At 38.9% G+C, this 26,376-nt stretch overlaps 1 protein-coding gene across 4 annotated transcripts in view; it reads left to right on the forward strand.

Moving 5' to 3' along the window:
- Positions 1-26,376, forward strand: part of SLCO1C1 (solute carrier organic anion transporter family member 1C1) — an 83,235-nt gene that overhangs the window by 42,481 nt on the left and 14,378 nt on the right. For 3 of the 4 annotated variants that reach the window (XM_025283351.3, XM_006067622.4, XM_025283356.2), the window contains 5 exons: positions 1,996-2,094; positions 5,806-6,051; positions 7,218-7,382; positions 21,161-21,356; positions 24,478-24,643. In XM_025283351.3, the coding sequence (XP_025139136.2) occupies positions 1,996-2,094; positions 5,806-6,051; positions 7,218-7,382; positions 21,161-21,356; positions 24,478-24,643 (872 nt within the window). The remainder of the gene's footprint in view (positions 1-1,995; positions 2,095-5,805; positions 6,052-7,217; positions 7,383-21,160; positions 21,357-24,477; positions 24,644-26,376) is intronic. The other variant, XM_025283354.3, reaches the window with a different exon arrangement.

Genomic DNA, 26,376 nt, shown 5'->3' on the forward strand with positions numbered 1-26,376 from the left:
TGGGTTGCCATTTCTTCCTCCAGGGGATCTTCCTGACCCAAAACAAAAATATAGCAATTCCAAAGCCAGGTGAATCAAAGCAGCTTTTGAGTGCCTCTTATGTTCTAGAAGCTAAAATTTGTTCTCTGTTTCATACATTAGTCTTGGTTTCTGGGGGTACTGATCTTCTGAGGGTTTCACCTTCAGAGACAGAAGGACGAGATTTAAATTCATTAAGGCAGTGGTGGGGCAGGGGGTGGTGGGGGGGCGGGGGCAGGTGGCACTGTGCCTGAATGGAGAAGCTTGGTGGGCCCCAGTCCATGGGATCGCAAAGAGTCGGACATGAGCGATTTCACTCACTTAACTATAGCTAGGTATAGTTCTGTCCTGGCTAGTCACATGGAATTCCAAAAGGTTCTGATGACAGCCAAGCATGCTGTATGTAGTTAAAAACAGGGCACCTGTTCTAATGGGATGCTGCAGCACAGATCAGGATGTAGAAGTAGAACAGAAGCTGTATCACATGTGCTAGGCCATTACTCTGGGGACCAGAAGAAAGATAGTAGCCAGGAGATGCATATAGGTGTCATCATGTCACTGTCCTGTCCAGGAGCTCAGAGGCTGCTCTTCTCCTTTGTCCTCTTTTCTATTCTGTAAAAGATCTGGTATGAATTTCCCAGGTGGTTCAGTGTTAAGGAATTTGCTTGCCAAAGCAGGAGCCACAGGAGATGTGGGTTCGATCCCAGGTTCAGGAAGATTCTCTAGAGGAGGAAATGGCAACCCACTCCAGTATTTTTGCATGGGAAATCCTATGAACAGAGAAGCCTGGTGGGCTACAGTCCACGGGGTCATAAAAGAGTTGGATATGACTTAGTGACTGAACAACAATAACAACAAAACTGAGGTCTAGAAAGTTTAAGAAAAGTGCCAAAGACCACAAGACTGAGGACTCAGCCTTTAGCCCAGATGTGGTTCTTCTTCCACTGCGCAGTGTGACACTTTGGGGACCCGTTGCTCAGCTGGACTGTTTGATATGTCCTTCCTCCACCTACAGCCCATGGGGTCACAGAGTGTTAGATTTAGTTGCTCAGTCGTGCCCGACTCTTTGCGACCCCATGGATTGAAGCCCACCAGACTCCTCTGTCCATGAGATTTTCCAGGCAAGGATACTGGAGTGGGTTGCCATTTCCTTCTCCAGGGGATCTTCCCAACTCAGGGATCGAACCCGGGTCTCCTACACTGCAGGCAGATTCTTTACCGACTGAGCTACACTCAGAGAGTCAAACACTATTGAGCATACATGCAACTGCTATTTACTCCTCCAGTTAATCTCCCAAAATCTTGCGCAAAAAGGATATGCGCAATATGGTCTGTGATGAAATAAAAGGCAGATGGGTGATATTTTGCAAGGAAGAGCAGACTTTCTGGTTACTAGAAATGATGTCATTGAGGAGATCTGCTCTAGCTACCTGGAGCTGCCCAGGTGGCTCAGGAGCATTGCAGAGTGCACCTCTCCCCTCTCTCAAGTCAAGCTCCTTTGCTTGAGCTGCATAGTTACTGTGTTCACAGGTGGTCCCCTGGAAGCTCTAAACACTAGCTCTTTCCCATTAAGATGGAAGAAATCAATTTTAATGTCGAAACAAGTCTTATGGTCAATTAAACAACTGACCATAAAAGGTTTTCAAAAGACTGTCAGAACAGTATAATTCTGATTTTTATCACTAGGGGGAATCCAGTCCTAGGGAGTAAAATTTCTTCCATTTGCCAAAATTAGCTGAGTCTTGGTGTTATTTTCTTACTAAAAGGTATTAATGCGTTAAAGATGCTTATTCTTCTTCCAACACTGAGAAGAAGTTATTTCCGGATTCAGTGCGGTTGAAAAGTTGACAAATTAAGCACACTTAAGGGAAGAGTTAATGAAATATTTTCAGTGACTAACTGGATCTCATGCATGTTTTCTGTTTAAAAATGTATTAATTTGCAAGAGCAAAGAAATGGTACTTTTGTATTTTGCAGGATGTGTGCAGACGGTTGCAATTATAGGACCAATCTTTGGCTTCCTGTTAGGCTCGTTATGTGCCAAACTGTATGTTGACATTGGCTTTGTAAATCTAGGTAAGGACGTTTATTTCTATTTATTCATTTATTTTAGTTACTGTAATTTTTAATGGGAATAGTGTCCAAAATATCAAATTGTCTTTTTACAAAATGATAGGATGGTAGTCTTTCATAAAATGAAAATAATCCTTGAAAACTTATTACTTATACAATTTTCACACACATTAATAAATGGAACATGAAAAACAGGTGGTGATTATAACCAGATGACCCCGTTTGTTAATCCGTTGTATCATTTTCCACTTCTGGTTTCCCAGTTTAAAGGATTCAAGCTTAGTTAAGACTAACAACTATGGCTGCTTGTTGGTTTCAGGTGAACCAACATTTGCTACAGTCACATCAGTTAATAACGTATTTCTGGACTTTCCAAAAAGGCCAAGGATTGAAAGTCTCTGGCAACTAAAATTCCTTTTTTTAATGTACAAATCTTTTTCAGTTGAAGGAACTTTATAGTGAGACTAACTTTCCTTCTGGAGGAATGCTTGTGGAGGGAATAAATGAGGACTTCATCTCGCCATAGCTGTTCATTTGTTTCTTTCAAGATGTAGGCCCTAGACATAGATGGAAATTATCTGTTTTTCTGAAGAATTCTTAGAAAGCAGTTAAAAACAAGAAAACAAATTTTATTTTTTAAAATTTTGGAATTGCCTTGTCACTAGTGTGTGTTACAAATGATTATTATGTGTCACAATAGAATGCAAAACACTTGCGCTAACTGTTCTTTTTTAATCAAATAACCGGAATAGGCCTTCCAGAAATTTTGTTTATTCATTTATTACTCCTCAAATTTATTTCATGTCTACTCTAACTCAAATGATGTTCTACCAAAGTGAGCAAAATACTTGATTCCTTGACTTCATGACGTTTAAAATCTGGTCATGGTACTGATATAGATAAGAGAGGGTTGCCATGATGAGAGGTACAGAGGAAAATTGTGAAAAGGAAGCAATGAACATGCAGTGATAAACTAAATCAAACATTTTACTGAGTATAATGTAGTGCCGATCAAGCTTAATTGTCAAAGGATTCTCATAGAGGGTAGTAGAGTATAACAGTATGTTTCGTATGTTCTTATATATATATTTAAAAAAAGTTTATTTGCTTAAAATAGACTTGTCAATGCTTACACTTCAGTCAAATAAGAAACAGTATCAAAAATTTTATAATGAATAAATATTGATATTTTAATTATTAAAACATATACAAATCTTGTATCAGACCTAGAATATCTCTGAAATATTACTAATCATCATTTAATAAATAACATTCTGAGTGGCTCAGATTAGATTTGGACGAGAGCATATAGGGTCTTTTTCTTTCAGTAACATCCTAGACATTCAATGTGTAAATCAGATGAAAATGCACCTCATGTGGAAAGGTAGCAGAAGGTTTTAAACCCTCCTAATCTTTCTCACATTTTGCTTTCCTCCTGTCATAGGTCCAGGGATCCCTCTGCAGAAGCCCAGAGCAGAGTGAGAACCCCTTCCAGACTCTGGATTCTATACTTTAATCTGAGGAATGAAAGAAATATTTGTGCTCTGAAGACATCTTCTTTCCTTTAATAAGCAAGATCATAATAATGTTCAGTTCAGTTCAGTCGCTCAGTCGTGTCTGACTCTTTGCAACCCCATGAACTGCAGCATACCAGGCCTCCCTGTCCATCACCAATTCCTGGAGTTCACCCAAACCCACGTCCATTGAGTCAGTGATGCCATCCAACCATATTATCCTCTGTCATCCTCTTCTCCTTCTGCCCCCAATCCCTTCCAGCATCAGGGTCTTTTCCAATGAGTCAACTCTTCGCATGAGGTGGCCAAAGTACTGGAGCTTCAGCTTTAGCATCATTCCTTCCAATGAACACCCAGGACTGATCTCCTTTAGGATGGACTGGTTGGACCTCCTTGCAGTCCAAGGGACTCTCAAGAGTCTTCTCCAACACCGCAGTTCAAAAGTATCAATTCTTTGGTGCTCAGCTTTCTTTATAGTCCAACTCTCACATCCATACATGACCACTGGAAAAACCATAGCCTGGACTAGACGGACCTTTGTTGACAAAGTAATGATTCTGCTTTTCAATGTGCTGTCTAGGTTGGTCATAACTTTCCTTCCAAGGAGTAAGCGTCTTTTAATTTCATGGCTGCAGGCACCATCTGCAGTGATTTTGGAGCCCAGAAAAATAAAGTCAGCCACTGTTTCCACTGTTTCCCCATCTATTTGCCATGAAGTGATGGGACTGGATGCCATGATCTTAGTTTTCTGAATGTTGAGCTTTAAGCCAACTTTTTCACTCTCCTGTTTCACCTTCTTTAAGAGGCTCTTTAGTTCTTCTTCACGTTCTGCCAGAAGGGTAGTGTCATCTACATATCTGAGGTTGTTGATATTTCTCCCGGAAATCTTGATTCCAGCTTGTGTTTCTTCCAGTCCAGCGTTTCTCATGATGTACTCTGCATAGAAGTTAAATAAGCAGGGTGACAATATACAGCATTGACGTACTCCTTTTCCTATTTGGAACCAGTCTGTTGTTCCATGTCCAGTTCTAACTGATGCTTCCTGACTTGCATATAGGTTTCTCAAGAGGCAGGTCAGGTGGTCTGGTATTCCCCTCTCTTTCAGAATTTTGCAGTTTATTGTGATCCACTCAGTCAAAGGCTTTGGCATAGTCAATAAAGCAGAAATAGATGTTTTTCTGGAACTCCCTTGCTTTTTCCATGATCCAACCGATGTTGGCAATTTGATCTCTGGTTCCTCTGCGTTTTCTAAAACCAGCTTGAACATCTGGAAGTTCACGGTTCACGTACTGTTGAAGCCTGGCTTGGAGAATTTTAAGCATTACTTCACTGGTATGTGAGATGAGTGCAATTGTGAGGTAGTTTGAGTATTCTTTGGTACTGCCTTTCTTTGGGATTGGAATGAAAACTGACCTTTTCCAGTCCTGTGGCCACTGCTGAGTTTTCCAAATGTGCTGGCATATTGAGTGAAGAACTTTCACAGCAATATCTTTCAGGATTTGAAATAGCTCAACTGGAATTTCATCACCTCCACTAGCTTTATTTGTAGTGATGCTTCCTAAGGCCCATTTGACTTCACATTCTGGCTCTAGGTGAGTGATCACACCATCGTGATTATCTTGGTCATGAAGATCTTTTTTGTACAGTTCTTCTTTGTATTCTTGCCACCTCTTCTTAATATCTTCTAATTCTGTTAGGTCCCTACCATTTCTGTCCTTTATTGAGCCCATCTTTGCATGAAATGTTCCCTTGGTATCTCTAATTTTCTTGAAGAGATCTCTAGTCTTTCCCATTCTGTTGTTTTCCTCTATTTCTTTGCATTGGTCTTGAGGAAGGCTTTCTTATCTCTCCTTGCCAATCTTTGGAACTCTGCATTCAAATGGGTATATCTTTCCTTTTCTCCTTTGCTTTTCGCTTCTCTTCTTTTCACAGCTATTTGTAAGGCCTCCTCAGACAGCCATTTTGCTTTTTGCATTTCTTTTTCTTGGGGATGGTCTTGATTCCTGTTTCCTGTACGATGTCACGAACCCCTGTCCATAGTTCATCAGGCACATGTTCAGATTATAAAAAAAGTTGTCATGTATGAATTATTATGTATTTTTATGATGTGATAGAGCTAATGCTAGGATTTTTTTAAGAGGCTTATTTAATATACTAGCTTTGCTGTATATGTTCTCTAGCCACTCTGTCTCTTTTTCAGATCATATAACCATCACCCCAAAGGACCCACAGTGGGTAGGTGCCTGGTGGCTTGGCTATCTCATAGCAGGAAGCATCACTCTTCTGGCAGCTGTGCCTTTCTGGTGTTTACCAAGGACTCTACCAAGACCCAGGAGCAGAGAGGACTCCAGTTCTTCCTCTGAGAAATCTAAGTTTATTATGGATGATCACACAGACTACCAAACACCTCCTGGAGAAAAAGCAAAAATCATGGAAATGGCAAGAGGTAAGCCCAATTCTCTTTGGTTGTGAAGCACTTTCCATATTTCTGTTGAAATTTTAGACATGATCTATAAACAATATTTCTCTACTTCATGTGTTCAGAAAAAAAAATTGAGAAACTGTACAGGAAGCAGGGCTTCTCATGTGGCACAGTGGTAAAGAATTTGTCTGCCAATGAAGGGGACGCAGGACATGTCAGAGTTCGATCCCTGGATCAGTAAGCTCCCCTAGAGGCAGAAATGGCAACTCACTCCAGTATTCTTGCCTGGGAAATTCCATGGACAGAGGAGCCTGTTGGGCTATAGTCCATAAGGTTGCAAAGAGTTGGATGCAACTGAGCACAGGAAGCAGAAATGAAAATTATTAAAAGTCTTTGCTGCCATCCTCACCCTTACACCTCCTCGGTGTAGACCTTGCAAACAGCTCTCCTGGGAGGGTTGCTTTACATTAGTCTATGTGGTCAGAAAAGTGAACCTTCAGGGCTTGTGGCCATTTGACAGATAATATCCACCCACTTGAGAATGCACACCACTGCATGTGTCCCACCAGTGATCAAGGAGTGAGTGTAGGGCCAAAGGTCAAACGTGTTCTAGTGAATTCCTTTCCTGTGGAAATGGGTGACCATGAGAAAGATTGGTCCCCTTCAACTGGCCCAACAATATTGACATTTACAGAAAAGCTTCAAATTTCTATTTGGCTTGCATAAAAGTAAGAAGAGAGAATGCCAAAGCTCATTCTGTCAATAATTAAATGGAGAAAAGCTTCATATTCTCTTCTCTGTTTCCATGACCCAAGTTCAAAGGAGAGAGACCAGAAAACTCAAGTTTCTGATGTCCAGCCTATGACTTTCAGCTTGATGGGGAGGGAGTTTTCTTATACCTCATGTCTCATACCACATCAAAGGAATCTGTTCTCATCTGACTGATTCTAATTTATAATCTAGATTTTATGCCTGTGGAAGTGAGCACCTGGGTCTGGATCTGAACCTGGCCAGATCTCAACTCTGTCTTTTGTCACTGGCTTAACATTCAGTGTGTGGGTATACCACTCTATAAATGCTCCTGGGAACCATGACAACAGGACTCAACCGTTCAGCTCTGAGGCTATGGCTGCATCTTCTGCCAAGTGTGACACTGTCTTTAATTACTCCATGCTATTTTTGTCTTATAGATTTTCTGCCATCACTGAAGGGTCTTTTTGGAAATCCAGTGTACTTCTTATATTTGTGTGCAAGCACCGTTCAGTTCAATTCTTTATTTGGCATGGTAACTTACAAACCGAAGTACATTGAGCAACAGTATGGGCAGTCAGCCTCTAAGGCCAACTTTGTTATCGGTATGCTTCTCTGTACTTCCTGCTTTCCAATAGGCATTATCAACTCTGTGTCTTGTTGATCCTTAGTAGTTTTAAAAAGTTGTTCCAATATTTAGACTGAAAGCAATTTATGACATTTTAGAAAGTGAAAAAACCTAGCAGACTAAGATATTTAGATAGTCTGTGGTACAACTTTGTAGCAAAAATTATTTAGAACAGTGTGTGAATGACCATGAGCATACCATGTAGACTAAACATGCATTTTGTTAGGAGATTGTTAATACTGGCTATCTGTCTTTCAAGTGTAGCTGAAACCTCATAACGGTGCCTCTTCTACCTGAAGAGTTTCTAGGATTACAAAAGGTGAGTATTCAAACAGGTTAGAAGGTATGCATTGCAAAACAAAGTTTGTATTTGCTTAGGATTGAAAGACTTCTCTAACTCCTGACATTTGGGATTGTTTAAAAGTCCTGTGTTTCTAGCATAGCAGAACAACCATGTAAGAGGAAGATATTCAAAGGCAAAGAAAAATATGAAAAGATGAATGAAGAAGAACCAGAATCTCCAAATACATAACCACGGTCCTGCAAGCAACTGTATACTTTAAAACCTGGACTGTGTGCTTATTTGTTCAGTTGTGTCTGACTCTTTGAGATCCTATGGACTGTAGCCCACCAGGCACCTCTGTCCACAGGGATTCTCCAGGCAAGAATACTGGAATGGGTTGCCATGCCCTCCTCCAGGGGATCTTCCCAACCCAGGGATCGAACCCAGCTCGCCCACATTTCAGGTGGATTCTTTACCAGCTGAGCCAACAGGGATGCCCAAGAATACTGGAATGGGTAGCCTATCCCCTCTCCAGGAGATCTTCCTGACCCAGGAATCAAACTGGGGTCTTCTGCATTGCAGCTGGATTCTTTACCAGCTGAGCTACCAGGGAGTCCCCAAAGTCCATGAAGATGTCATTTAATGCTGCTGCTGCTAAGTCACTTCAGTTGTGTCCAACTCGGTGAGACCCCATAGGTGGCAGCCTACCAGGCTCCGCCGTCCCTGGGATTCTCTAGGCAAGAACACTGGAGTGAGTTGCCATTTCCTTCTCCAATGCATGAAAGTGAAAAGTGGAAGTGAAGTTGCTCAGTCGTGTCCAACTCTTCGCAACCCCATGGACTGCAGCCTACCAGGCTCCTCTGTCCATGCAATTTTCCAGACAAGAGTACTGGAGTGGGTGCCATCACCTTCTCTACATTTAATGCTACTGTTTCATATTCTATCCCTCTGGACATGTTCGTTTATGATAGGAGATTCCAGTGGTTTCGAATCATTCCTTCATAAACATTTTAAATATTGCTCTATTCATCTATCTCTGAAACAAACCTGGGGAATAGGGAGTGAGGAAACAGCTAAGCATATAATATTTTAAGACATATAATTTTCCTGTAAAATCCTAAACAATGGACACTTAGCAGATGCAATTTTAATTGACTCTTTGGTCTGTTCTTCCCCTAAATTTTAACTGCTAAGGCTATATCATTGAGAGGCTTCCCAGATGGCACTAGTTGTAAAGAATCCATCTGCTGTTGCAGGAGACATAAGAGATGCAGGTTCGATCCCTGGGTTGGGAAGATCCCCTCTAGAAGGAAAAGGCCATCCACTCCAGTATTCTTGCCTGGAGGATCCCATGGACAGCCTGGCAGGGTATAATCTACAGGGTTGCAAAGAGTCAAACATGACTGAGGAACTTAGCACATACCACTGAAGTTTTACGTTCAACATTAATTGGTTCAAACTAATTTTATTATTTAATGGTTGACCTGAAGAAATGTTTTTCACATTTTTCAAATCCATATTCTACCCATGCCAATAAATGTATGGAATGAAAGTTTGAAACATTTAAAACTTTTATTTTAATATTTCTTTTGTTTATTGAGACATACTTGCAAGCAGCAATTAAGTCTACAGATCTTAAATGTAAGCTCAGCTAGACAAATATTTACACAAAAATATGTGTGTAGTGATCATTATCCAGAACATGTAGCTCACTTTAGTATCCCAGTTGGTTCCATCAAGCCTTCTTCTACCCAACATTCTTCTCCAAACTAATAACTATTCTGATGTCCACCATCATAGGTGAGTCTTGCCTGTTTCTGAACTTTATATAAATAGTATAATGAGCTATGTACTCCTTTTGTCTAAGTTTTTTCCAATGGAAGTGAAATCTACAAGATTCATTCATGTCATTGCATGCAGTGGTGGTCTGTTCTCACTGCTGTGCAATATCCCATTATATGAATATACCACAGTTTATTCATTTTCATGTTGGTGGATATTTGGGGTGTTTACTGCTTTGGCATTGCATACTTGCTCAGTCATGTCCAACTCTTTGTGACCCCATGAACTGTAGCCCACCAGGTTCCTCTGTCCATGGGATTTTCCAAACAAGAATACTGGAGTGAGTTGCCATGCCCTCCTCCAGGGGATCTTCTTGACCCAGGTACAAACCTGCATCTCCTGCATTGGCAGAAGGATTCTTTACCACTAAGCCACCTGGGAAGCCTGTTTATTGCTTTGGGCTATTCTAAATAACACTGCACAAACATTCCACATGTATTTTTGTAGGCAGATTCAGTCCTTTGTCTTGGCTATATGTTAGAGTAGAATTGCAGGATCCTGCGGCGTGTGTGTTTTGATCTGGTAGCTATTGCCAAAATATTTCATTAAAATGCTGTGCAAATGTTTACTCTCATTAGAAGTGTAAGAACACTCCAGTTGTTCCATATCCTTTTGTTTGGTATTGTCAGTCTTTTTCATTGTAACCATTCTTATGGGGTCTGATGGGTATCTTACTGGGGCTTAACCTGCTGACTATCAATACTGAGCATGTTTTCCCAAGCTTATTGGTCATTTCAGCATTATCTTTTGTTAACTCTGTTTGAGTGGCTTGCCCATTTTTATTGGATTGTTAGTCTTTTTCTTATTGATTTGTAGGAGTACTGTAGATTTTTCTTGATACAAATTCTTTGTATTTTGCAAATACTTTCTCACAGACTTCAACCTTCCTTTTCACTCTTCTTAATTTTAATTAAGTCCAGTTTTAATCTTTTGCTTCTTCATTAGTGCTAGTTTGAGCCTGTTTTAGAAATATTTATCAAACCCCAGGGTTATGAAAAATAAAATTGCTCCTAGTAGATTGTTTTAACTTTCATGTTTATGTTATAATCCACTTCAAGTTATTTTTTGTATTATGTGAAGGAAGTCAAGTTTCACTTATCAAAATGAAGAGATTACCATTTCCCCATGAATTGTAGTGAAGGAACACACCTTTAATACATGTTTATTTCTTATTATTCAATATGTGCATAATACATGACACATTTGATTTTGCTCTCACTACAGTGAGGAATAAGTTTTTTTTTTACCATTTTCAATTAAAAAGTTTATGTCATAAAGGAAAATTAAGGGCATTTGGGGGAAGGTACTTAGAATAGAAATGAAACTATATGTTATCTCATTCCTTTATTAAGTAGGTAATAAATGAAATATGCTTTGCCTATTAAATTATTTTAAGGGTAATTAGCACAGATGAAGAATGTAAGATTCCGAGATATTTAATGGCCTGCCCAATTTCATGCTTATATAGCATACATACATAATGATATAGCCAGGAATGAAACTATTTTATGCGGGTTTCTGAGTTGTATTTCCTCACTGGGCATAATTATTTTTGGAAAACTTACAGGAAGAATCTGATTAATAATTATCTTTTGATCTATGGCTAGTTGATTTCTTTTAATCTATGACCCTATGCTGTATACTGAAATGGACTCAGATCCAAACAAACTCATCATCAGATTTTTTTGAGCCATCTAGCAAAGGTTGCCTAGAACTCAAATTCCTCATGTTTCTGACATATCTATAGATAATTCAGGTACTTTTGTGAAAGATAAATAAAAATGTTTAGTAATTCCACATCCTTATAACTAGGATGGGCTTTCCTGGTAGCTCAGACTGTACAGAATTTGCCTGCAATGGAAAAGACCTGGGTTCAATTCCTGGGTTGGGAAGATCCCCTAGAGAAGGGAATCATTACCCACTCCAGTATTATAGCTTGGAGAATTCCATGGAGAGAGGGGCCTGGTGGGCTACAGCCCATGGGGTCACAAAGAGTTGGACACAATTGAGCAGCCTTCACAGGGCATACCGGGTAGCTCAGCTGGTAAAGAATCCACCTGCAATGCAATTCCTGGGTTGAGAAGATCCATTGGAGAAGGGATAGGCTACCCACTCCAGTATTGTTAGGCTTCCCTGGTGGCTCAGAATGGAAAGAATCTGCCTGCAAGGGGTTGGGAAGATCCCCTGGAGAAAGGAATGGCTACTGACTCCAGTATTCTTGCCTGGAGAATCCCATAGACAGAGGAACTTGGTGAGCTACAGTCTATGGGATCGCAAAGAGTCGGACACAACTGAGCAACTAACATAAGCATGAGATAACTAGGATAATTTCCTGAGTGGTGTGATTTTACATTAGTAAGTATCAGATCAGATTAATCACTCAGTCATGTCCGACTCTTTGTGACCCCATGAATCGCAGCACGCCAGGACTCCCTGTCCATCACCAACTCCCGGAGCTCACTGAGACTCACGTCCATTGAGTCAGTGATGCCATCCAGCCATCTCATCCTCTGTCGTCCCCTTCTCCTCTTGCCCCCAATCCCTCCCAGCATCAGAGTCTTTTCCAATGAGTCAACTCTTCACATGAGGTGGCCAAAGTACTGGAGTTTCAGCTTTAACATCATTCCTTCCAAAGAAATCCCAGGGCTGATCTCCTTCAGAATGGACTGGTTGGATCTCCTTGCAGTTCAAGGGACTCTCAAGAGTCTTCTCCAACACCACAGTTCAAAAGCATCAATTCTTCGGCGCTCAGCCTTTTTCACAGTCCAACTCTCACATCCATACATGACCACAGGAAAAACCATAGACTTGACTAGACTAACCTTTGTTGGCAAAGTAATGTCTCTGCTTTTGAATATGCTATCTAGGTTGGTCATAACTTTCCTTCCAAGGAGTAAGCGTCTTTTCATTTCATGGCTGCAGTCACCATCTGCAGTGATTTTGGAGCCCAGAAAAATAAAGTCTGACACTGTTTCCACTGTTTCCCCATCTATTTCCCATGAAGAGATGGGACCGGATGCCATGATCTTCGTTTTCTGAATGTTGAGCTTTGAGCCAACTTTTTCACTCTCCACTTTTACTTTCATCAAGAGGCTTTTGAGTTCCTCTTCACTTTCTGCCATAAGGGTGGTGTCATCTGCATATCTGAGGTTATTGATATTTCTCCCGGCAATCTTGATTCCAGCTTGTTTCTTCCAGTCTAGCGTTTCTCATGATGTACTTTGCATATAAGTTAAATAAACAAGGTGACAATATACAGCGTTGACGTACTCCTTTTCCTATTTGGAACCAGTCTGTTGTTCCATGTCCAGTTCTAACTGTTGCTTCCTGACCTGCATACAGCAGAGTGATGGAAGTGGGTAAATTATTTTATATCCCTAACACTTATTTTAATTAGAATGGTGAAAAGAAATGCATCACTGGGTTAAAATAAAGATAAGAAAAGACATGTGAAATGGATTGGAAATGCACATAACTCTCATTCAACATATGCTTTCTCCCTTTCTTCATTTCTTTCCCACCCCTGGCTCTTTTCTCCTTCAGCTTTTTCCTTTGGGTTATGGGAGAATGACCCTTTCTGTGATAAAATATGAGAAAGGCCCAAAGAATACACATTTCCATTCTACTCTCAGAGAAAACATTTGATATGACATGGATGAAAGAATAAACAGGAATTTCTCTAAAGTGTTCAAGGGCTGACTGATCCAGTGACAATTTATTTTACTGTATGTGTTTTTATATGTTGGTCACATTCTTTCTAAAGTCTAGAAATAGTATTTACTCATATTAATGACTTTTATTTTACAAATAAATGAAAGAAAGATAAAGATGTTTCAAATTCAGAGACTAGATAGTATATTGCACAATGATTCTGCTTTTTTTTTTTTAATGGTATGAGCTTTCAAAAACTTTCCATTGCAAATTCTACTGAAAGAAATTTGACTAGCAGGTGACTCTTTTATTTAAGCCTTTTTTTTTAATCACTGTGAAGTTACATGGACATGATCTCTTCTTCCTCTTCTTATAACTCAGACTGCAATTATTTATTTTGCTTAATTTCTTGAAATTTTTTGATTAAATAAAATAGTAACTAGTAGACAAGATATAACAATACTGACTGTAATTGACAAAAATGATTATCATTCTCAATTTTTGGAGATGTTAAACAAATAAGGAAAAATTAAAATAATCATTTGAGAAAAAATAATTATAATAGAAAGCTTTATTTTGTGGCTCAGCTAGAATAGCAAATTTGGAACAGTAATATTATGATGTGTTCTAGAAATAAGTAAAGTTACACTAAAAACTTGTGAGGTGATGGAAAACTATCTTAATTTGTGAGGAAGAAAAACTGTTGTTATGCCCAAGAAGGATGGCTAAGTTTACTTGTCTGCACCCAACAAGCATATGAAAGTGTACATTTTTACTTACATTTTTCTCTCTTTATAAAATTCAAATCTTAATATTTTGTCTTCTAATATTAGAGTAATATTGTGAAGGTCCATGATGTAACCAGAACTTTTACTTCACTGGGGAAAATCTCTAAAAATATCCTAAAGTACAAAAGAGCCTCATGATGAGGGTGAAGGAGGAGAGTAAAAAACATAGCTTAAAACTAAATATTAAAAAAAAACTAAGAACATGGCATCCAGTCCCATCACTTCACAGCAAATAGAAGGGGAAAACATGGAAGCAGTGACAGATTTCCTCTTATTGGGCTCTAAAATCACTGCAGATGGTGACTTCAGCCATGAAATTAGATGATCACTTCTTGGCAGGAAAGCTATGACAAACCTATACAGTGTGTTAAAATGCAAAGACATCATTTTGCCAACAAAGGTTGGCATTTGCCAACAAAGGCTATGGTCTTTCCAGTAGTCACATACGAATGTGAGAGCTGGACAATAAAGAAGGAAGACTGCCAAAGAATTAATGCTTTTGAACTGTGGTGCTGGAGAAGACTCTTGAGAGTCTCTTGGAGAGCAAGGAGATCAAACCAGCCGATCTTAAAGGAAATCAACCCTGAATACTCTTTAGAAGGACTGATGCTGAACCTCCAATGCTTTAGCCACCTGCTGCGAACAACTGACTCATTAGGAAAGACCCTGATGCTGAGAAAGATTGAAGACAGAAGGAAAGAGGGTGGCAGAGAACACAATGGTTGAATGGCATCACCAATTCATTGGACATGAACTTGGGCAAACTCTGGGAGATGGTGAGGGACAGAGAAGCCTGGCATGCTGCAGTCCATGGGTCACAAAGAGTTGGACACGACTTGGTGACTGAACAACAACAAGCTCAGCCTGCCTGATATTTGGATAAATATAAATATTGAATTCAAGAGAAAATATATAAAATAAATTGAAACAAATTACAGATGCCAGCAATAAATTGTGGCTAATATTTCCATCTGAAATATTCATGGTAAACGTTTTAAGAGCAGCACAGTTTATGATGTGAGTGGAAAAAGTGTGCAATGAAGAAATCAGATTGAAATTTCTACCTCATTAAATGGCTAAAAAATACCTAAGATGAAAGAAAAGAAGCTTTGGGGGGTGAGAAGCACATCTCATCTGCTTTTCAGGAACTTTGCCACCAAACTGGCCCTGAATGGATGACGTACAGATCCTAGGGAACTTGAAAGGGAGAACCAAATTGACAATATATTTGAAAAGTCCTACTAATCTTTTTTTGAATCATGTTATAATTTAGTCATCCTGAAATTGAGAAAGATATTCTGGAGAAACGGCTTTTATGCACATTTTAATACAAATCCACCTATGTAAGAAACAAAGGATTCTATCAGGAGCATAGTTCTTCCCTTGAAGGTTTGACTGAAGGGTGAGAGGTATGAACAAACAAGCTAACAGGCAATTGTGATAAGTACCAAGGTTGCCTCTAGGACCCCACAGAAGAGCCTCAGACTGAGGGAGAAAGGGAGTTCTGATAACCAAGTCATGCACCCTGGTATCAGATGCATCCTCTGGAGGCATGATATGGCTGGTAGAGGATGTGATAGGTGCTCTAATTAGGGGAAGGGCAGAGTACTTTGGTAGAGGAGGAAATGGCAACCTACTCCAGTATTCTTACCTGGGAAATCTCAGGAACAGAGGAGCCTGGTGAATTGCAGTCAATGGTGTCGCAAAGAGTCAGACACAACTGATCATGCATGCATGCAGAGTACTCTGGATGAACAAGCATAACCTTGGAGTCAGAAAGAATTATCTGGGAGATGATGCTATCTGAATTAAGAGCAAAAGGATAGGGAGGTGTTTAAAGAAGAACGCGTGAGAACAGGGATGGAGATTGGGGAGGACGCTGAGTCAGAGATAGCAAATATTCTTAAGCAGAGAAACCTACAAGCAAGAGAACACATTAAATCCTCTGCAAGTTTCAAGAGAACACAAGCCTCTAAAAAAGAGGTCAGTCTAGAGAGGATATTCCTGATTATTAACAGTCTGTTCTGAGGGAGAAATATGCCTAGAATTCCTTTATTCTCAGGCTATTCTAAGCCAGATGGAGTGCTGGGAAGTCAGTGGAATTTATTTAGCACAACATGTTGCTCAGGCCAAAGAGTGTATTTTGTGCCATTGCTTCTGATGTCCCAGGCAGGATGGGCACTTTACAAAATAAATTTCTTTTTTATTAAAGTATAGTTGATTTTTAATATTGTGTTTCAGAGATTCTACAGCACAGAGATTCAGTTATACATTTTATATATATATATATATATATATACTTCAGATTCTCTTTCCGTATAGGTTATTATAAAATATTGAATATAGTTCCCTATGCTATACACTAGGTCCTTGATTATCTATTTTATATATAGGAGTACGTATATGTTAATCCCAACTCCTAATTTACATCCCCCCCCACCTTCCTTTTCCCTTTGGTAACCATAAATTTGTTTCTATGTCTGTGAGCTTGTTTTGGAAATAAGTTCATTTGTATATTTTTTTTACAATTCCACATACAAGTGATATTGAATGATATTTATCTTTCTTTGTCTGGCTTACTTCATTTAGTGTGATAATCTCTAGGTCCATCCATGTTGCTGCAAATGGCGTTATTTTGTTCTTTTTTATGGTTGAGTAATAGTATTTCATTTCATTCATGAGTAATTTCATTTCATTCATGAGTAATAGTATTTCATGCTGGGAGAAATATCAATAACCTCAGATATGCAGATGACACCACCCTTATGGCAGAAAGTGAAGAAGAACTAAAGAGCCTCTTGATGAAAGTAAAAGAGGAGAGTGAAAATGTTGGCTTAAAGCTCAACATTCAGAAAACTAAGATCATGGCATCCAGTCCCATCACTCCATGGCAAATAGATGGGGAAACAGTGGCTGACTTTATTTTTCTGGGTTCCAAAATCACTGCAGATGGTGACTGCAGCCATGAAATTAAAAGACGCTTACTCCTTGGAAGCAAAGTTATGACCAACCTAGACAGCATATTCAAAAGCAGAGACATTACTTTGCTAACAAAGGTCCATCTAGTCAAGGCTATGGTTTTTCAAGTAGTCATGTATGGATGTGCTGCTGCTGCTGCTGCTAAGTCGCTTCAGTCGTGTCCGACTCTGTGCGACCCCATACACGGCAGCCCACCAGGCTCCCCTGTTCCTGGGATTGTCCAGGCAAGAACACTGGAGTGGGTTGCCATTTCCTTCTCCAATGCATGAAAGTGAAAAGTGAAAGTGAAGTCACTCAGTCAGATCCGACTCTTAGCGACCCCATGGACTGTGGCCTACCAGGCTCCTCCGTCCATGGGATTTTCCAGGCAAGAGTACTGGAGTGGGGTGCCATTGCCTTCTCCTGTATGGATGTGAGAGTTGGAATATAAGGAAAGCTGAGCACCGAAGAATTGATGCTTTTGCACTGTGGTGTTGGAGAAGATTCTTGAGAGTCCCTTGGACTGCACGGAGATCCAACCAGTCCATCCTAAAGGAGATCAGCCCTGAGTGTTCATTGGAAGGACTGATGTTGAAGCTGAAACTCCAATACTTTGGCCACCTGATGCAAAGAGCTGACTCATTTGAAAAGACCCTGATGCTGGGAAAGATTGAGGGCAGGAGGAGAAGGGAACAACAGAGGATGAAATGGTTGGATGGCATCACCAACACAATGGACATGGGTTTGGGTGGACTCCGGGAGTTGGTGATGGACAGGGAGGCCTGACAGGGAGGACAGGGAGGCTGTGGTTCATGAGGTCGCAAAGAGTCCGACATGACTGAGCAACTGAACTGAACTGAACTGAATAGTATTTCATGGTTTTTTTCTGTGTGTGTGTACATATGTATGTGTATATATATATATTTTTTTTTATATCACATCTTTATATATTTATCCACTGATAGACAATTAGTTTGCTTCCATTTCTTGGCCATTGTAAATGGTGCTGCAATGTATACTGGGGAGCAAGGTATCTTTTAAAATTACGGTTTTCTCTGAATATATGCCCAGGAGTAGGGTTTCAGGATCATATTGTAGATCTATTTTTAGATTTTACTGCTACTGCTGCTAAGTCACTTCAGTCGTGTCTGACTCTGTGAGACCCCAGAGACGGCAGCCCACCAGGCTCTGCCGTCCCTGGGATTCTCCAGGCAAGAACACTAGAGTGGGTTGCCATTTCCTTCTCCAATGCATGAAAGTGAAAAGTGAAAGGGAAGTCGCTCAGTTGTGTCCGACTCTTAGCAACCCCATGGACTGCAGCCCACCAGGCTCCTCCATCCATGGGATTTTCCAGGCAAGAGTACTGGAGTGGGGTACCATTGCCTAAAGGAACCTACATATTGTTCTCCATATGCCAGTTTACATTCTCACCAACAGGGTAGGAGAGGTCCCTTTTCTCTACACCTCCCCCCACCCCCAGCCTTTGTTATTTGATGATGGTCATTCTGACCAGTGTGAGGTGATACCTAATAAGAATTTTGATTTTCATTTCTCTAGTAGTTAGTGATGTGGAGCATATTTTCATGTGTTTTTTGGTCATCTGTATGCCTTCTTTAGAGAAATGTCTATTTAGACCTTCTGCCCATTTTTTGCTTGGGTTGTTTAGAGTTTCGTTTGTTTTTTGTTTTTTGTTTTTTTTTAATTTTTTTTAATTTAATTTTATTTTTAAACTTTACATAACTGTATTAGTTTTGCCAAATATCAAAATGAATCTAATATTGAGCTGTATGAGCTGTTTGTCATAAAAAGTTAAGTGAATGTAATTCAGTCATGTCCGACTCTTTGCGATCCATGGAATTCTCCAGGCCAGAATACTGGAGTGGGTAGCCTTTCCCTTCTCCAGGTGATCTTCCCAACCCAGGGATCAAACCTAGGTCTCCTACTTTGCAGGCAGGGTCTTTACCAGCTGAGCTACAAGTGAAGCCCATTTGTCATAAGAAAGAACAAAATTTTGCCATTTGCAGCAACATAGATGGACTTGGAGGACATCATGCTAAAAAAATGAAGCCAGACAGAAAGACAAATATTGTATGATATAACTTATCTGTGGAATCTAAAAAATATAACAAACTAGTGAATAAAATAAAAAAGAAGCAGACTCACAGATACAGAGAACCAACCAGTGGTTACCAATGGGGAGAGGGAAGGGGATAGGAGCAATATAGAGATAAGGGATTTTTAAAAAGGGGGAGTTATTATGGGATTATCTAAAATCACATTGTGTGAACCCTTCAAAAACTGTAAAGCACTATGGAATTTAAATACTCTTTAATTCAAATAAATAAACTTTCAAGTTAAAATCATCAACATCATCATCAGCCGGTGCCTCTTAGCTGATGTTCAGCTCTTCAGGAGCCCAATGCACAATCTCTGCCATTTGCACACCCACAAACCTCAGTTCAGCTGAAGAAGCAAAAATGAACATCTCTTCTTTTTTCAGTTTCACTAATTTCATGATCATGCCCCCTTCAAGGTGGGTTAATTTCTAATGTGATCAGTTTAATGCTAACTTAAGGCATAGTCATTAAGATGAAACAAAATATCCTTTTTAAAATCATCTATCAATACATGACAAAAACACTTCTTAAAATAATATAATAGCTAACCAAGTATCACTATATATTTGATGTTTTAGACTCTATGAAACTTAGTTAAGTGACTAGATATATAAGTCAGGAAATAAAGAAAGAAAGGAAAGGAAGAAAGGAAGTTATTTTGCATCTATTATCACTGTATGTCAGTATTTTTAATTTTTTAACACAAATTTCAATGTGAGTCAGAAAAGGATACTTGTAATTATTGTTTACGTCAGCAGATGCTGGCCAAGGTTTATACAAACTTCAGCCCTTTTATTACATGAAAGAAATGTGTTATCTCAAAATCTCAAGATACATCAGTAATTGATGAGTAGATAATATGAGAAATAGATCCTAATTCACAGAGAAGTTTAGCATTGGGTACCTGATTACCTTTCCCTACAGTTATTTACCAATTCACAGTCCAACCAAAGAGCCTCTTTCTACATCTTTCCTAACACAGAGGTGTTCCACTTCCCCCAACCCCAGCATTTTCATCTTTGTCTCATAGATGGAAATGTTCATAATAACCTAATTGAATGATGTTTTGTGCAAGATATTAAGCTAATAACTTTTCATGCCATTTAATCACTTTAAGGGCACTATTATTAGTTCCATATTATATGTGAGGAGTCAGTTTTAGAGAAGCTCAGAGAATTACTTGCAGCTGCACAGCTATTTAAGTTGTGGAACTGAGATTCAAAGCCACAGAGCCGGGTCTTTGGGATCCAAACTCTTAATCACTTTGTTGAACTTCTTCCTAGTATTGCTTCTTAAGTCACACTTCTTTGACAACTAGTGAGCCTGAACATCTATTTATGAAGAATTCTATCTCCCAAATCCCCTTGAAGGAGAGTCAGCTTAACATAGTTACTGAAAGCATTTAACTTGATAACAGCCTTCCTGGATTCATATCTGGCTTTTCCACTTACTAACCACAACCATGAACAAACTGCTCTCTGCAATAAAGATAGCATATGCCTATCTTCTAAGGTTGTGGTGAAGAGTAGATGTGATAGATAATATATCAAATGCTTAACTAAGTGACTGGTACAACGTAAGCAAATAAAAAAAATATGAAAGGTACCTAATAATATGTTATTGTCCATGCTGTAAGAAAGCATATCAAACTAAAAGGCTTGGCAATAAGAGCAAATATTTTTGGGGTCAGAAAATAGAACCAGGACTGTTTTTGTGCTTGTTTGTTTATTCCTTACGGTCTATGTGTCTATTATTCTTTCATTCACAACCTTAAAAAGCATTATAATCATCTAATTGCCACCTGATTGCACCTGTTATTCCTGGGATTAAACCAAAAAGACCAGATTCATTGATTGATTTGGTGTTTATTGATTTCAAACCCTATACTAGGCATTGTGATAGGCAGAACCCTGTGTCTGTCAGCTGTGTTATCTTAATATAAAACCTACATGTTAGTGGCTGAATAGTTCTGTAAACTTAAATTGACCAAGTAGTCTAATAATAAGTTAAAAACTATTATTACACAGTTTCATACAATCCCTTAGAAAGTTTGGGTGAATATACTCAGATTTCCTTTAGAGGTTCACAAACGTGACACATTTTTCTTTTTCCTCAGGGCTCATCAACATACCTGCAGTGGCCCTTGGAATATTCTCCGGGGGAATAGTTATGAAAAAATTCAGAATCAGTATTCGTGGTGCTGCAAAACTTTACTTGGGATCATCGGTCCTTGGGTACCTCCTATTCCTTTCCCTGTTTGCACTGGGCTGTGAAAACTCTGATGTGGCAGGATTAACTATCTCCTACCAAGGGTATGTTTACTCATTAAGTAATCAGAGGAGATCAGTTTGTTTAATCAAATTAATTATTATGTTTCAAAATAAGATAATTAAATCATTAAGAATCATACCTATGAAAAGGAATTATTGTTTAATTGTGGAAGAATGGACAATGCTTATAACGTGGAAGCTGTTATTGTCACCAAAATCTGTCATTTCCTTTGAATCTGAAAGTGGAGGCAAATATTAAAAAATACCAAATCCACATCTTTCTTTAGGGAAGCAATCTGATAGTCGAAAATACAGACCTTGAATTTTGCTTCTCTATTCTTAGTGAAGTGATACTGTATGAGTTATTTAATCTAGCCTCAATGTTGGTATTTTAAAAACAGAAATAACAACTGCCTTTTAAGGTTTTGTAAGGCAGGATAATACACATGAAAGCGATTAGCACTTACCCAGCAGAAAATTGAAGTGCCATTCTTGGAAACAATTGTAGTTTTTTTTTCTTTGAACACCCAGATACCTGGAAAACTGGAATGGTTTCTATGCTACAGTTTATAGTCTTTGTCATTCAAGTCAAGGGAAATTGAAGGAGAAAATGGCTATCCCTCAACCCGGTGATGAACATGCAGCTCTTTGCAGTTGATCACAGGAGTATTTACTGATGCTTTTAGATTTATGGCATTCTGTGTGGGGGTAGCGATTAGATTTCTTAGTTTCCAGAGTCTAAAGGCTGGGTCTTGAAGAAACTACTTCATCCTTCCCCTTCAAGAGTCCTCACTATCACTCTGTCTCTGCACCCGAGTTCCCAGAGACAGTACTCTTCATCCTCCTAACTATCTATACATCATTTGTTTAAAAAAAAAAAGTATTGAGCTGCTACAGGTTGCCAAGCCAACTTCCCTGATTTTATCTGCCTGGCTGCCTAAAACTCTACCTGTTGGCTCAAAGGTCAACCATCCTGATAATATATTCTGTTTCCTGATGATTCAGTTGCTTCTTGCTCACTGCTTGCTCTCCAGCCTCTTTCCACATTTATCTGTCTGGTGTTCATGTTCCAACACCTTCATTAACCTAGCTTCTCCTGTTGTTACATACATACTCAGTCATGTCTTACTCTGCAACCTCATGGACTACAGCCCACCTGGCTCCTCAGTCCTTGGGACTTTCCTGCAAGAATACTGAAATGAGTTGCCATTTCCTCCTCCAGGGGACCTTCCCAACTCAGGGATTGAACCCACATGTCTTGCATTGCAAGCAGATTCTATACCACTGGGCCACAAGGGAAGCCCACATCAATTATACTGTTTGTCCTCTAAAGTGTTCAGGAAGATTAGTGAATGCAAAGTTCATACAGCTTTGCTTCTGGGACTTGTCACAGCAACAGTTAGACTTAACAGAGTGTATTGTTGCCTTGGTAACATTGAGCAATATAGATCAAGAATGTTAGGTATAAACAGGAATTGCAAGAAGATTCTGGAGAGAGTAAAAGTCCTGTGCCATGTTTTCCTATCCCTAAGATCCTCATGGTGGATGGACAGTGGTCAAGTACTTTATATTTTGCAATTTAGAAAACACTTTACCTTTTTATCATCTCACTTCTATCTTAAGGTGCCTTTATGAAGTTTTGTTACCCTCATTTAAAGAACTGAGATTAGAAAGGTCAGTTAACTTCCTTCCAGTACAATGTTTTTTTTCTATTGCATTGTGCTATCTCTAAGCCAAAAGCAAATACAGAAGTAGACAACAGACAAATTTTGAGATTTACATTAAAAGTATACTCAGATGATAATAAGATTCAATATTCTTAAACAAACGAAAAACTTCATTGAGTACTAGGTCCCTGAAAGCAGTTCACATTGAAAGACTATAAGTACCATGTAATAATGCTATCGTTGTTTAAAACTCCTCTTTTGAAATTGCTTTTTAAGAATATTTTCAAAAATGGCAAAGATTTAACTTCCAAGAGTAGCTTTGTTATTGGAAGCAGCCAAAGAAAAGGCAACATCACTGGAGAAATCTCTCCCCTCCCACCACAACTATTCTGAAAGAAAAATCTCATAAATATAAACTTTCTGGCATATAGGAAACATATATGCAATTAATTTCTGCTTCAAGATTTTCCTAAATGATAAAGTTAATGTTACCTTCAGCAATATAAAAGAATTGACTATATAAAATAAACATGCTCCAGGGTTTATCCAGAGTTTCTTTGTTCCACAATGTTGGTTTGATTCCAGACATTCATTCAGGATCAATACAGAGAAGCTTTAGATATGATAGTGCAAGAAGTTTCTCTTCTGCAATGATGAGAATTAAGTCTGATGCCCAAGACAAGAACTTAGAATCCAGAGGCCTGGAAGGGTTTGTCACTGACAAACATTGTGAATTTGAGCAAGTTATCTGCCTACTTTGACCCTGAATTTCCTGATTTTCCCAATAAGAAGTTAACCTACATCATCCCCACTGTTCTTTCGGCTCTAATCTTCTATTATCTTGGCTCTACAGTATCCATAGTGGCCTGATTCTAAGCTTTCAAAGACATACATTTGTACTTTCAGATACAGCGAAACAGTCTCAGTTAAAACTTCGTGTCTTAGAGAAGAGAATAAGATAAAATATCCCTGGGTGACTTCTTAGGAGGCCTAGTTAAATAGCCTCTCATTCTGCTAGAAGAAATCTCAAAAGTCTTTTGTCTTTACATTTGGGGTGACCGAATCCATAGTAGTTCTACAAGATGGAATATTGAATGAGAGTTTGTTATTATATTGATACATAGTAAGAGTAATGTCATAAATTGCTCTTGAAGTTTATTCTGTTTTTCTATTTTGATAATTTTTTCCAAATGCATCACAATATAGAAAAATATTGTAACATTCTAGAGTCAGTAGATGTTAGTAAAACCCATCAGCCAAGATAAGGATATCATGTAAAGTGGCAAACCTCTAAAGGTAATTATCAAAAGAAAGCTGTCTAAGAGTGAATTCACATTTAATGATGAGAAGCTGGTATTTCTGATGACAGTTGTGTTCCCCCCAGGCAAAATTTGTTGGCATTGCCATTTACATACCCAAGAACATTGATTTTTTAAAATATTAGGGTACTGACTACTAAGAGGTAACATTTTATATCATTACATTTTTTTTTCCAGAACCAAACCCGTCTCTTATCATGAACGAGCTCTCTTTTCAGACTGCAACTCAAGATGCAAATGTTCAGAGACAAAATGGGAACCCATATGTGGTGAGAATGGAATCACCTATGCATCGGCTTGTCTTGCTGGTTGTCAAACCACCACCGGGAGTGGAAAGACTACTGTAAGAAACCTTCTCTAAAGTGTGTGCCCCTGGGCATGCAACAGTGCTTAACTATACAATCCTATGGGGGCTCAGGGACCAACCCAGGAGCAGACTGCATTGATAGAATCCATGCTGTTTACTCTGCCTTTGTTCTTTTGTGTGGCGACAGGAAATAAAAGCATCACTAGTAGAATTACAGTTGTTGGAAGAATTGGGGTCAGAATGAGAATAATGAAACAGGCTGGACGAACTTTGTAATTATGTAATCTAGTTCTCTTATTTTACTAGTAAGGAATATTAGCCTCAAATGAGAAAGTCTCAGTTATAAGATCATTTAATAACATCTGCCTTAGGCTCCATCTCTCCTGATCCCATGACCAGTGGTCCTTGCAGGTTTTGGAGGACAGGACAAATAGAGGCCAGTATAAGGAAGGTTAGCCCAAAAAGTCTAGACCCAGGGGTCAGAGATCCAGAGGAGGCTGATGGTTCTGAGACAGCTCTGCCTGAGATATCAAGCCAATTTGTATAATGATGAAAAGAGTAGATGGCTGGAATCAAGGATTCCTATAGAATGTAAGAGGAAGACAGGGTTGGAAATATAGGTAGAAAACCAGTTGTGAAGAGTATCATGTACTTCAATTAAGTGTACTATGTACTTCATTAACAGATTCATTCTTCTAATCACACCTTTACAGCCCTGTCCCTAACAGACTCTTCCTTATACTCATTGTGTATAAGTCACAGTGGTCAGATGGCTTTCTGCTTGTGACTGATGAAATCTACCCGTATTTGACAGCCCCAGAGAGCTGAAAATTAAGCCACACATATATTTATGTATTCTTATCCACTAGATTAAGAATGCTTGGGCAACCACTTCTATAGACAGTCTCATGCTTGTTGATTTTCCATTTACTGTTATTTTGACATTTTATTCAGAGAAAAATGGATTGGTCTCTAGCAATACTGATATTAAGACCACCCACCCATCTGAAATCTGAGCTTTAACATTCTCTTCCTTTTCTTCCTTCTTGTCTTTCCTCCACCCAACCCCCAACTTTGGCCACTATACTCTTTGGCCTAAACCACTTGAAGGATTTTCTTTTCTTTTACTTTGGATTTGCTTTTTTTTTAATTGAAGTATAATTGATTTACAATGTTGTGTTAATTACTGCTGTACAGCAAAGTGATTCAGTTATATATACATTCTTAAAATAGTTTTCCATATGATTTATCATAGGATATGAATATAGTTCTCTGTGCTATACAGTACGACCTTGTTGTTTATCCACTCTATATATAAAAACTTACATCTGCTAACCCCAGCCCCTACTTTATCCCTTCCCCAACACCCTCCTCCCTTGGCAACCGCCAATCTGTTCTCAATGTCCATGTTTCTGCTTCATAGATCGTTGAATTTTTGTCATATTTTAGAGTCCACATGTATGTGGTAACATATAGTACTTTTCTTTCTGTTTCTGACTTAACTTCATTTAGTGTGATAATATCTAGTTGCACTGAAAGGTCTTTCTTAATCGGAGCTTCCATTTATTGAAAATGTTGTATGCCAGGGACTAAGGGAAGTGCTTTAAAAAAATATTTAGACATCATAATACTCAAGTGATTGGGTATTATTTTACTTATTTTGCTCATGTGAGAATTAAAGCATTAAGATACAAGGAATCTGCCTAAACTTATGTATCTGGTAAGAGGCAAAGTCAAGATTCAAAAGCTTTTTACCTGACACTCAAAAC

This window comes from Bubalus bubalis, chromosome 4, assembly GCF_019923935.1.
Source record: "Bubalus bubalis isolate 160015118507 breed Murrah chromosome 4, NDDB_SH_1, whole genome shotgun sequence".
NCBI classification, from domain to species: domain Eukaryota; kingdom Metazoa; phylum Chordata; class Mammalia; order Artiodactyla; family Bovidae; genus Bubalus; species Bubalus bubalis.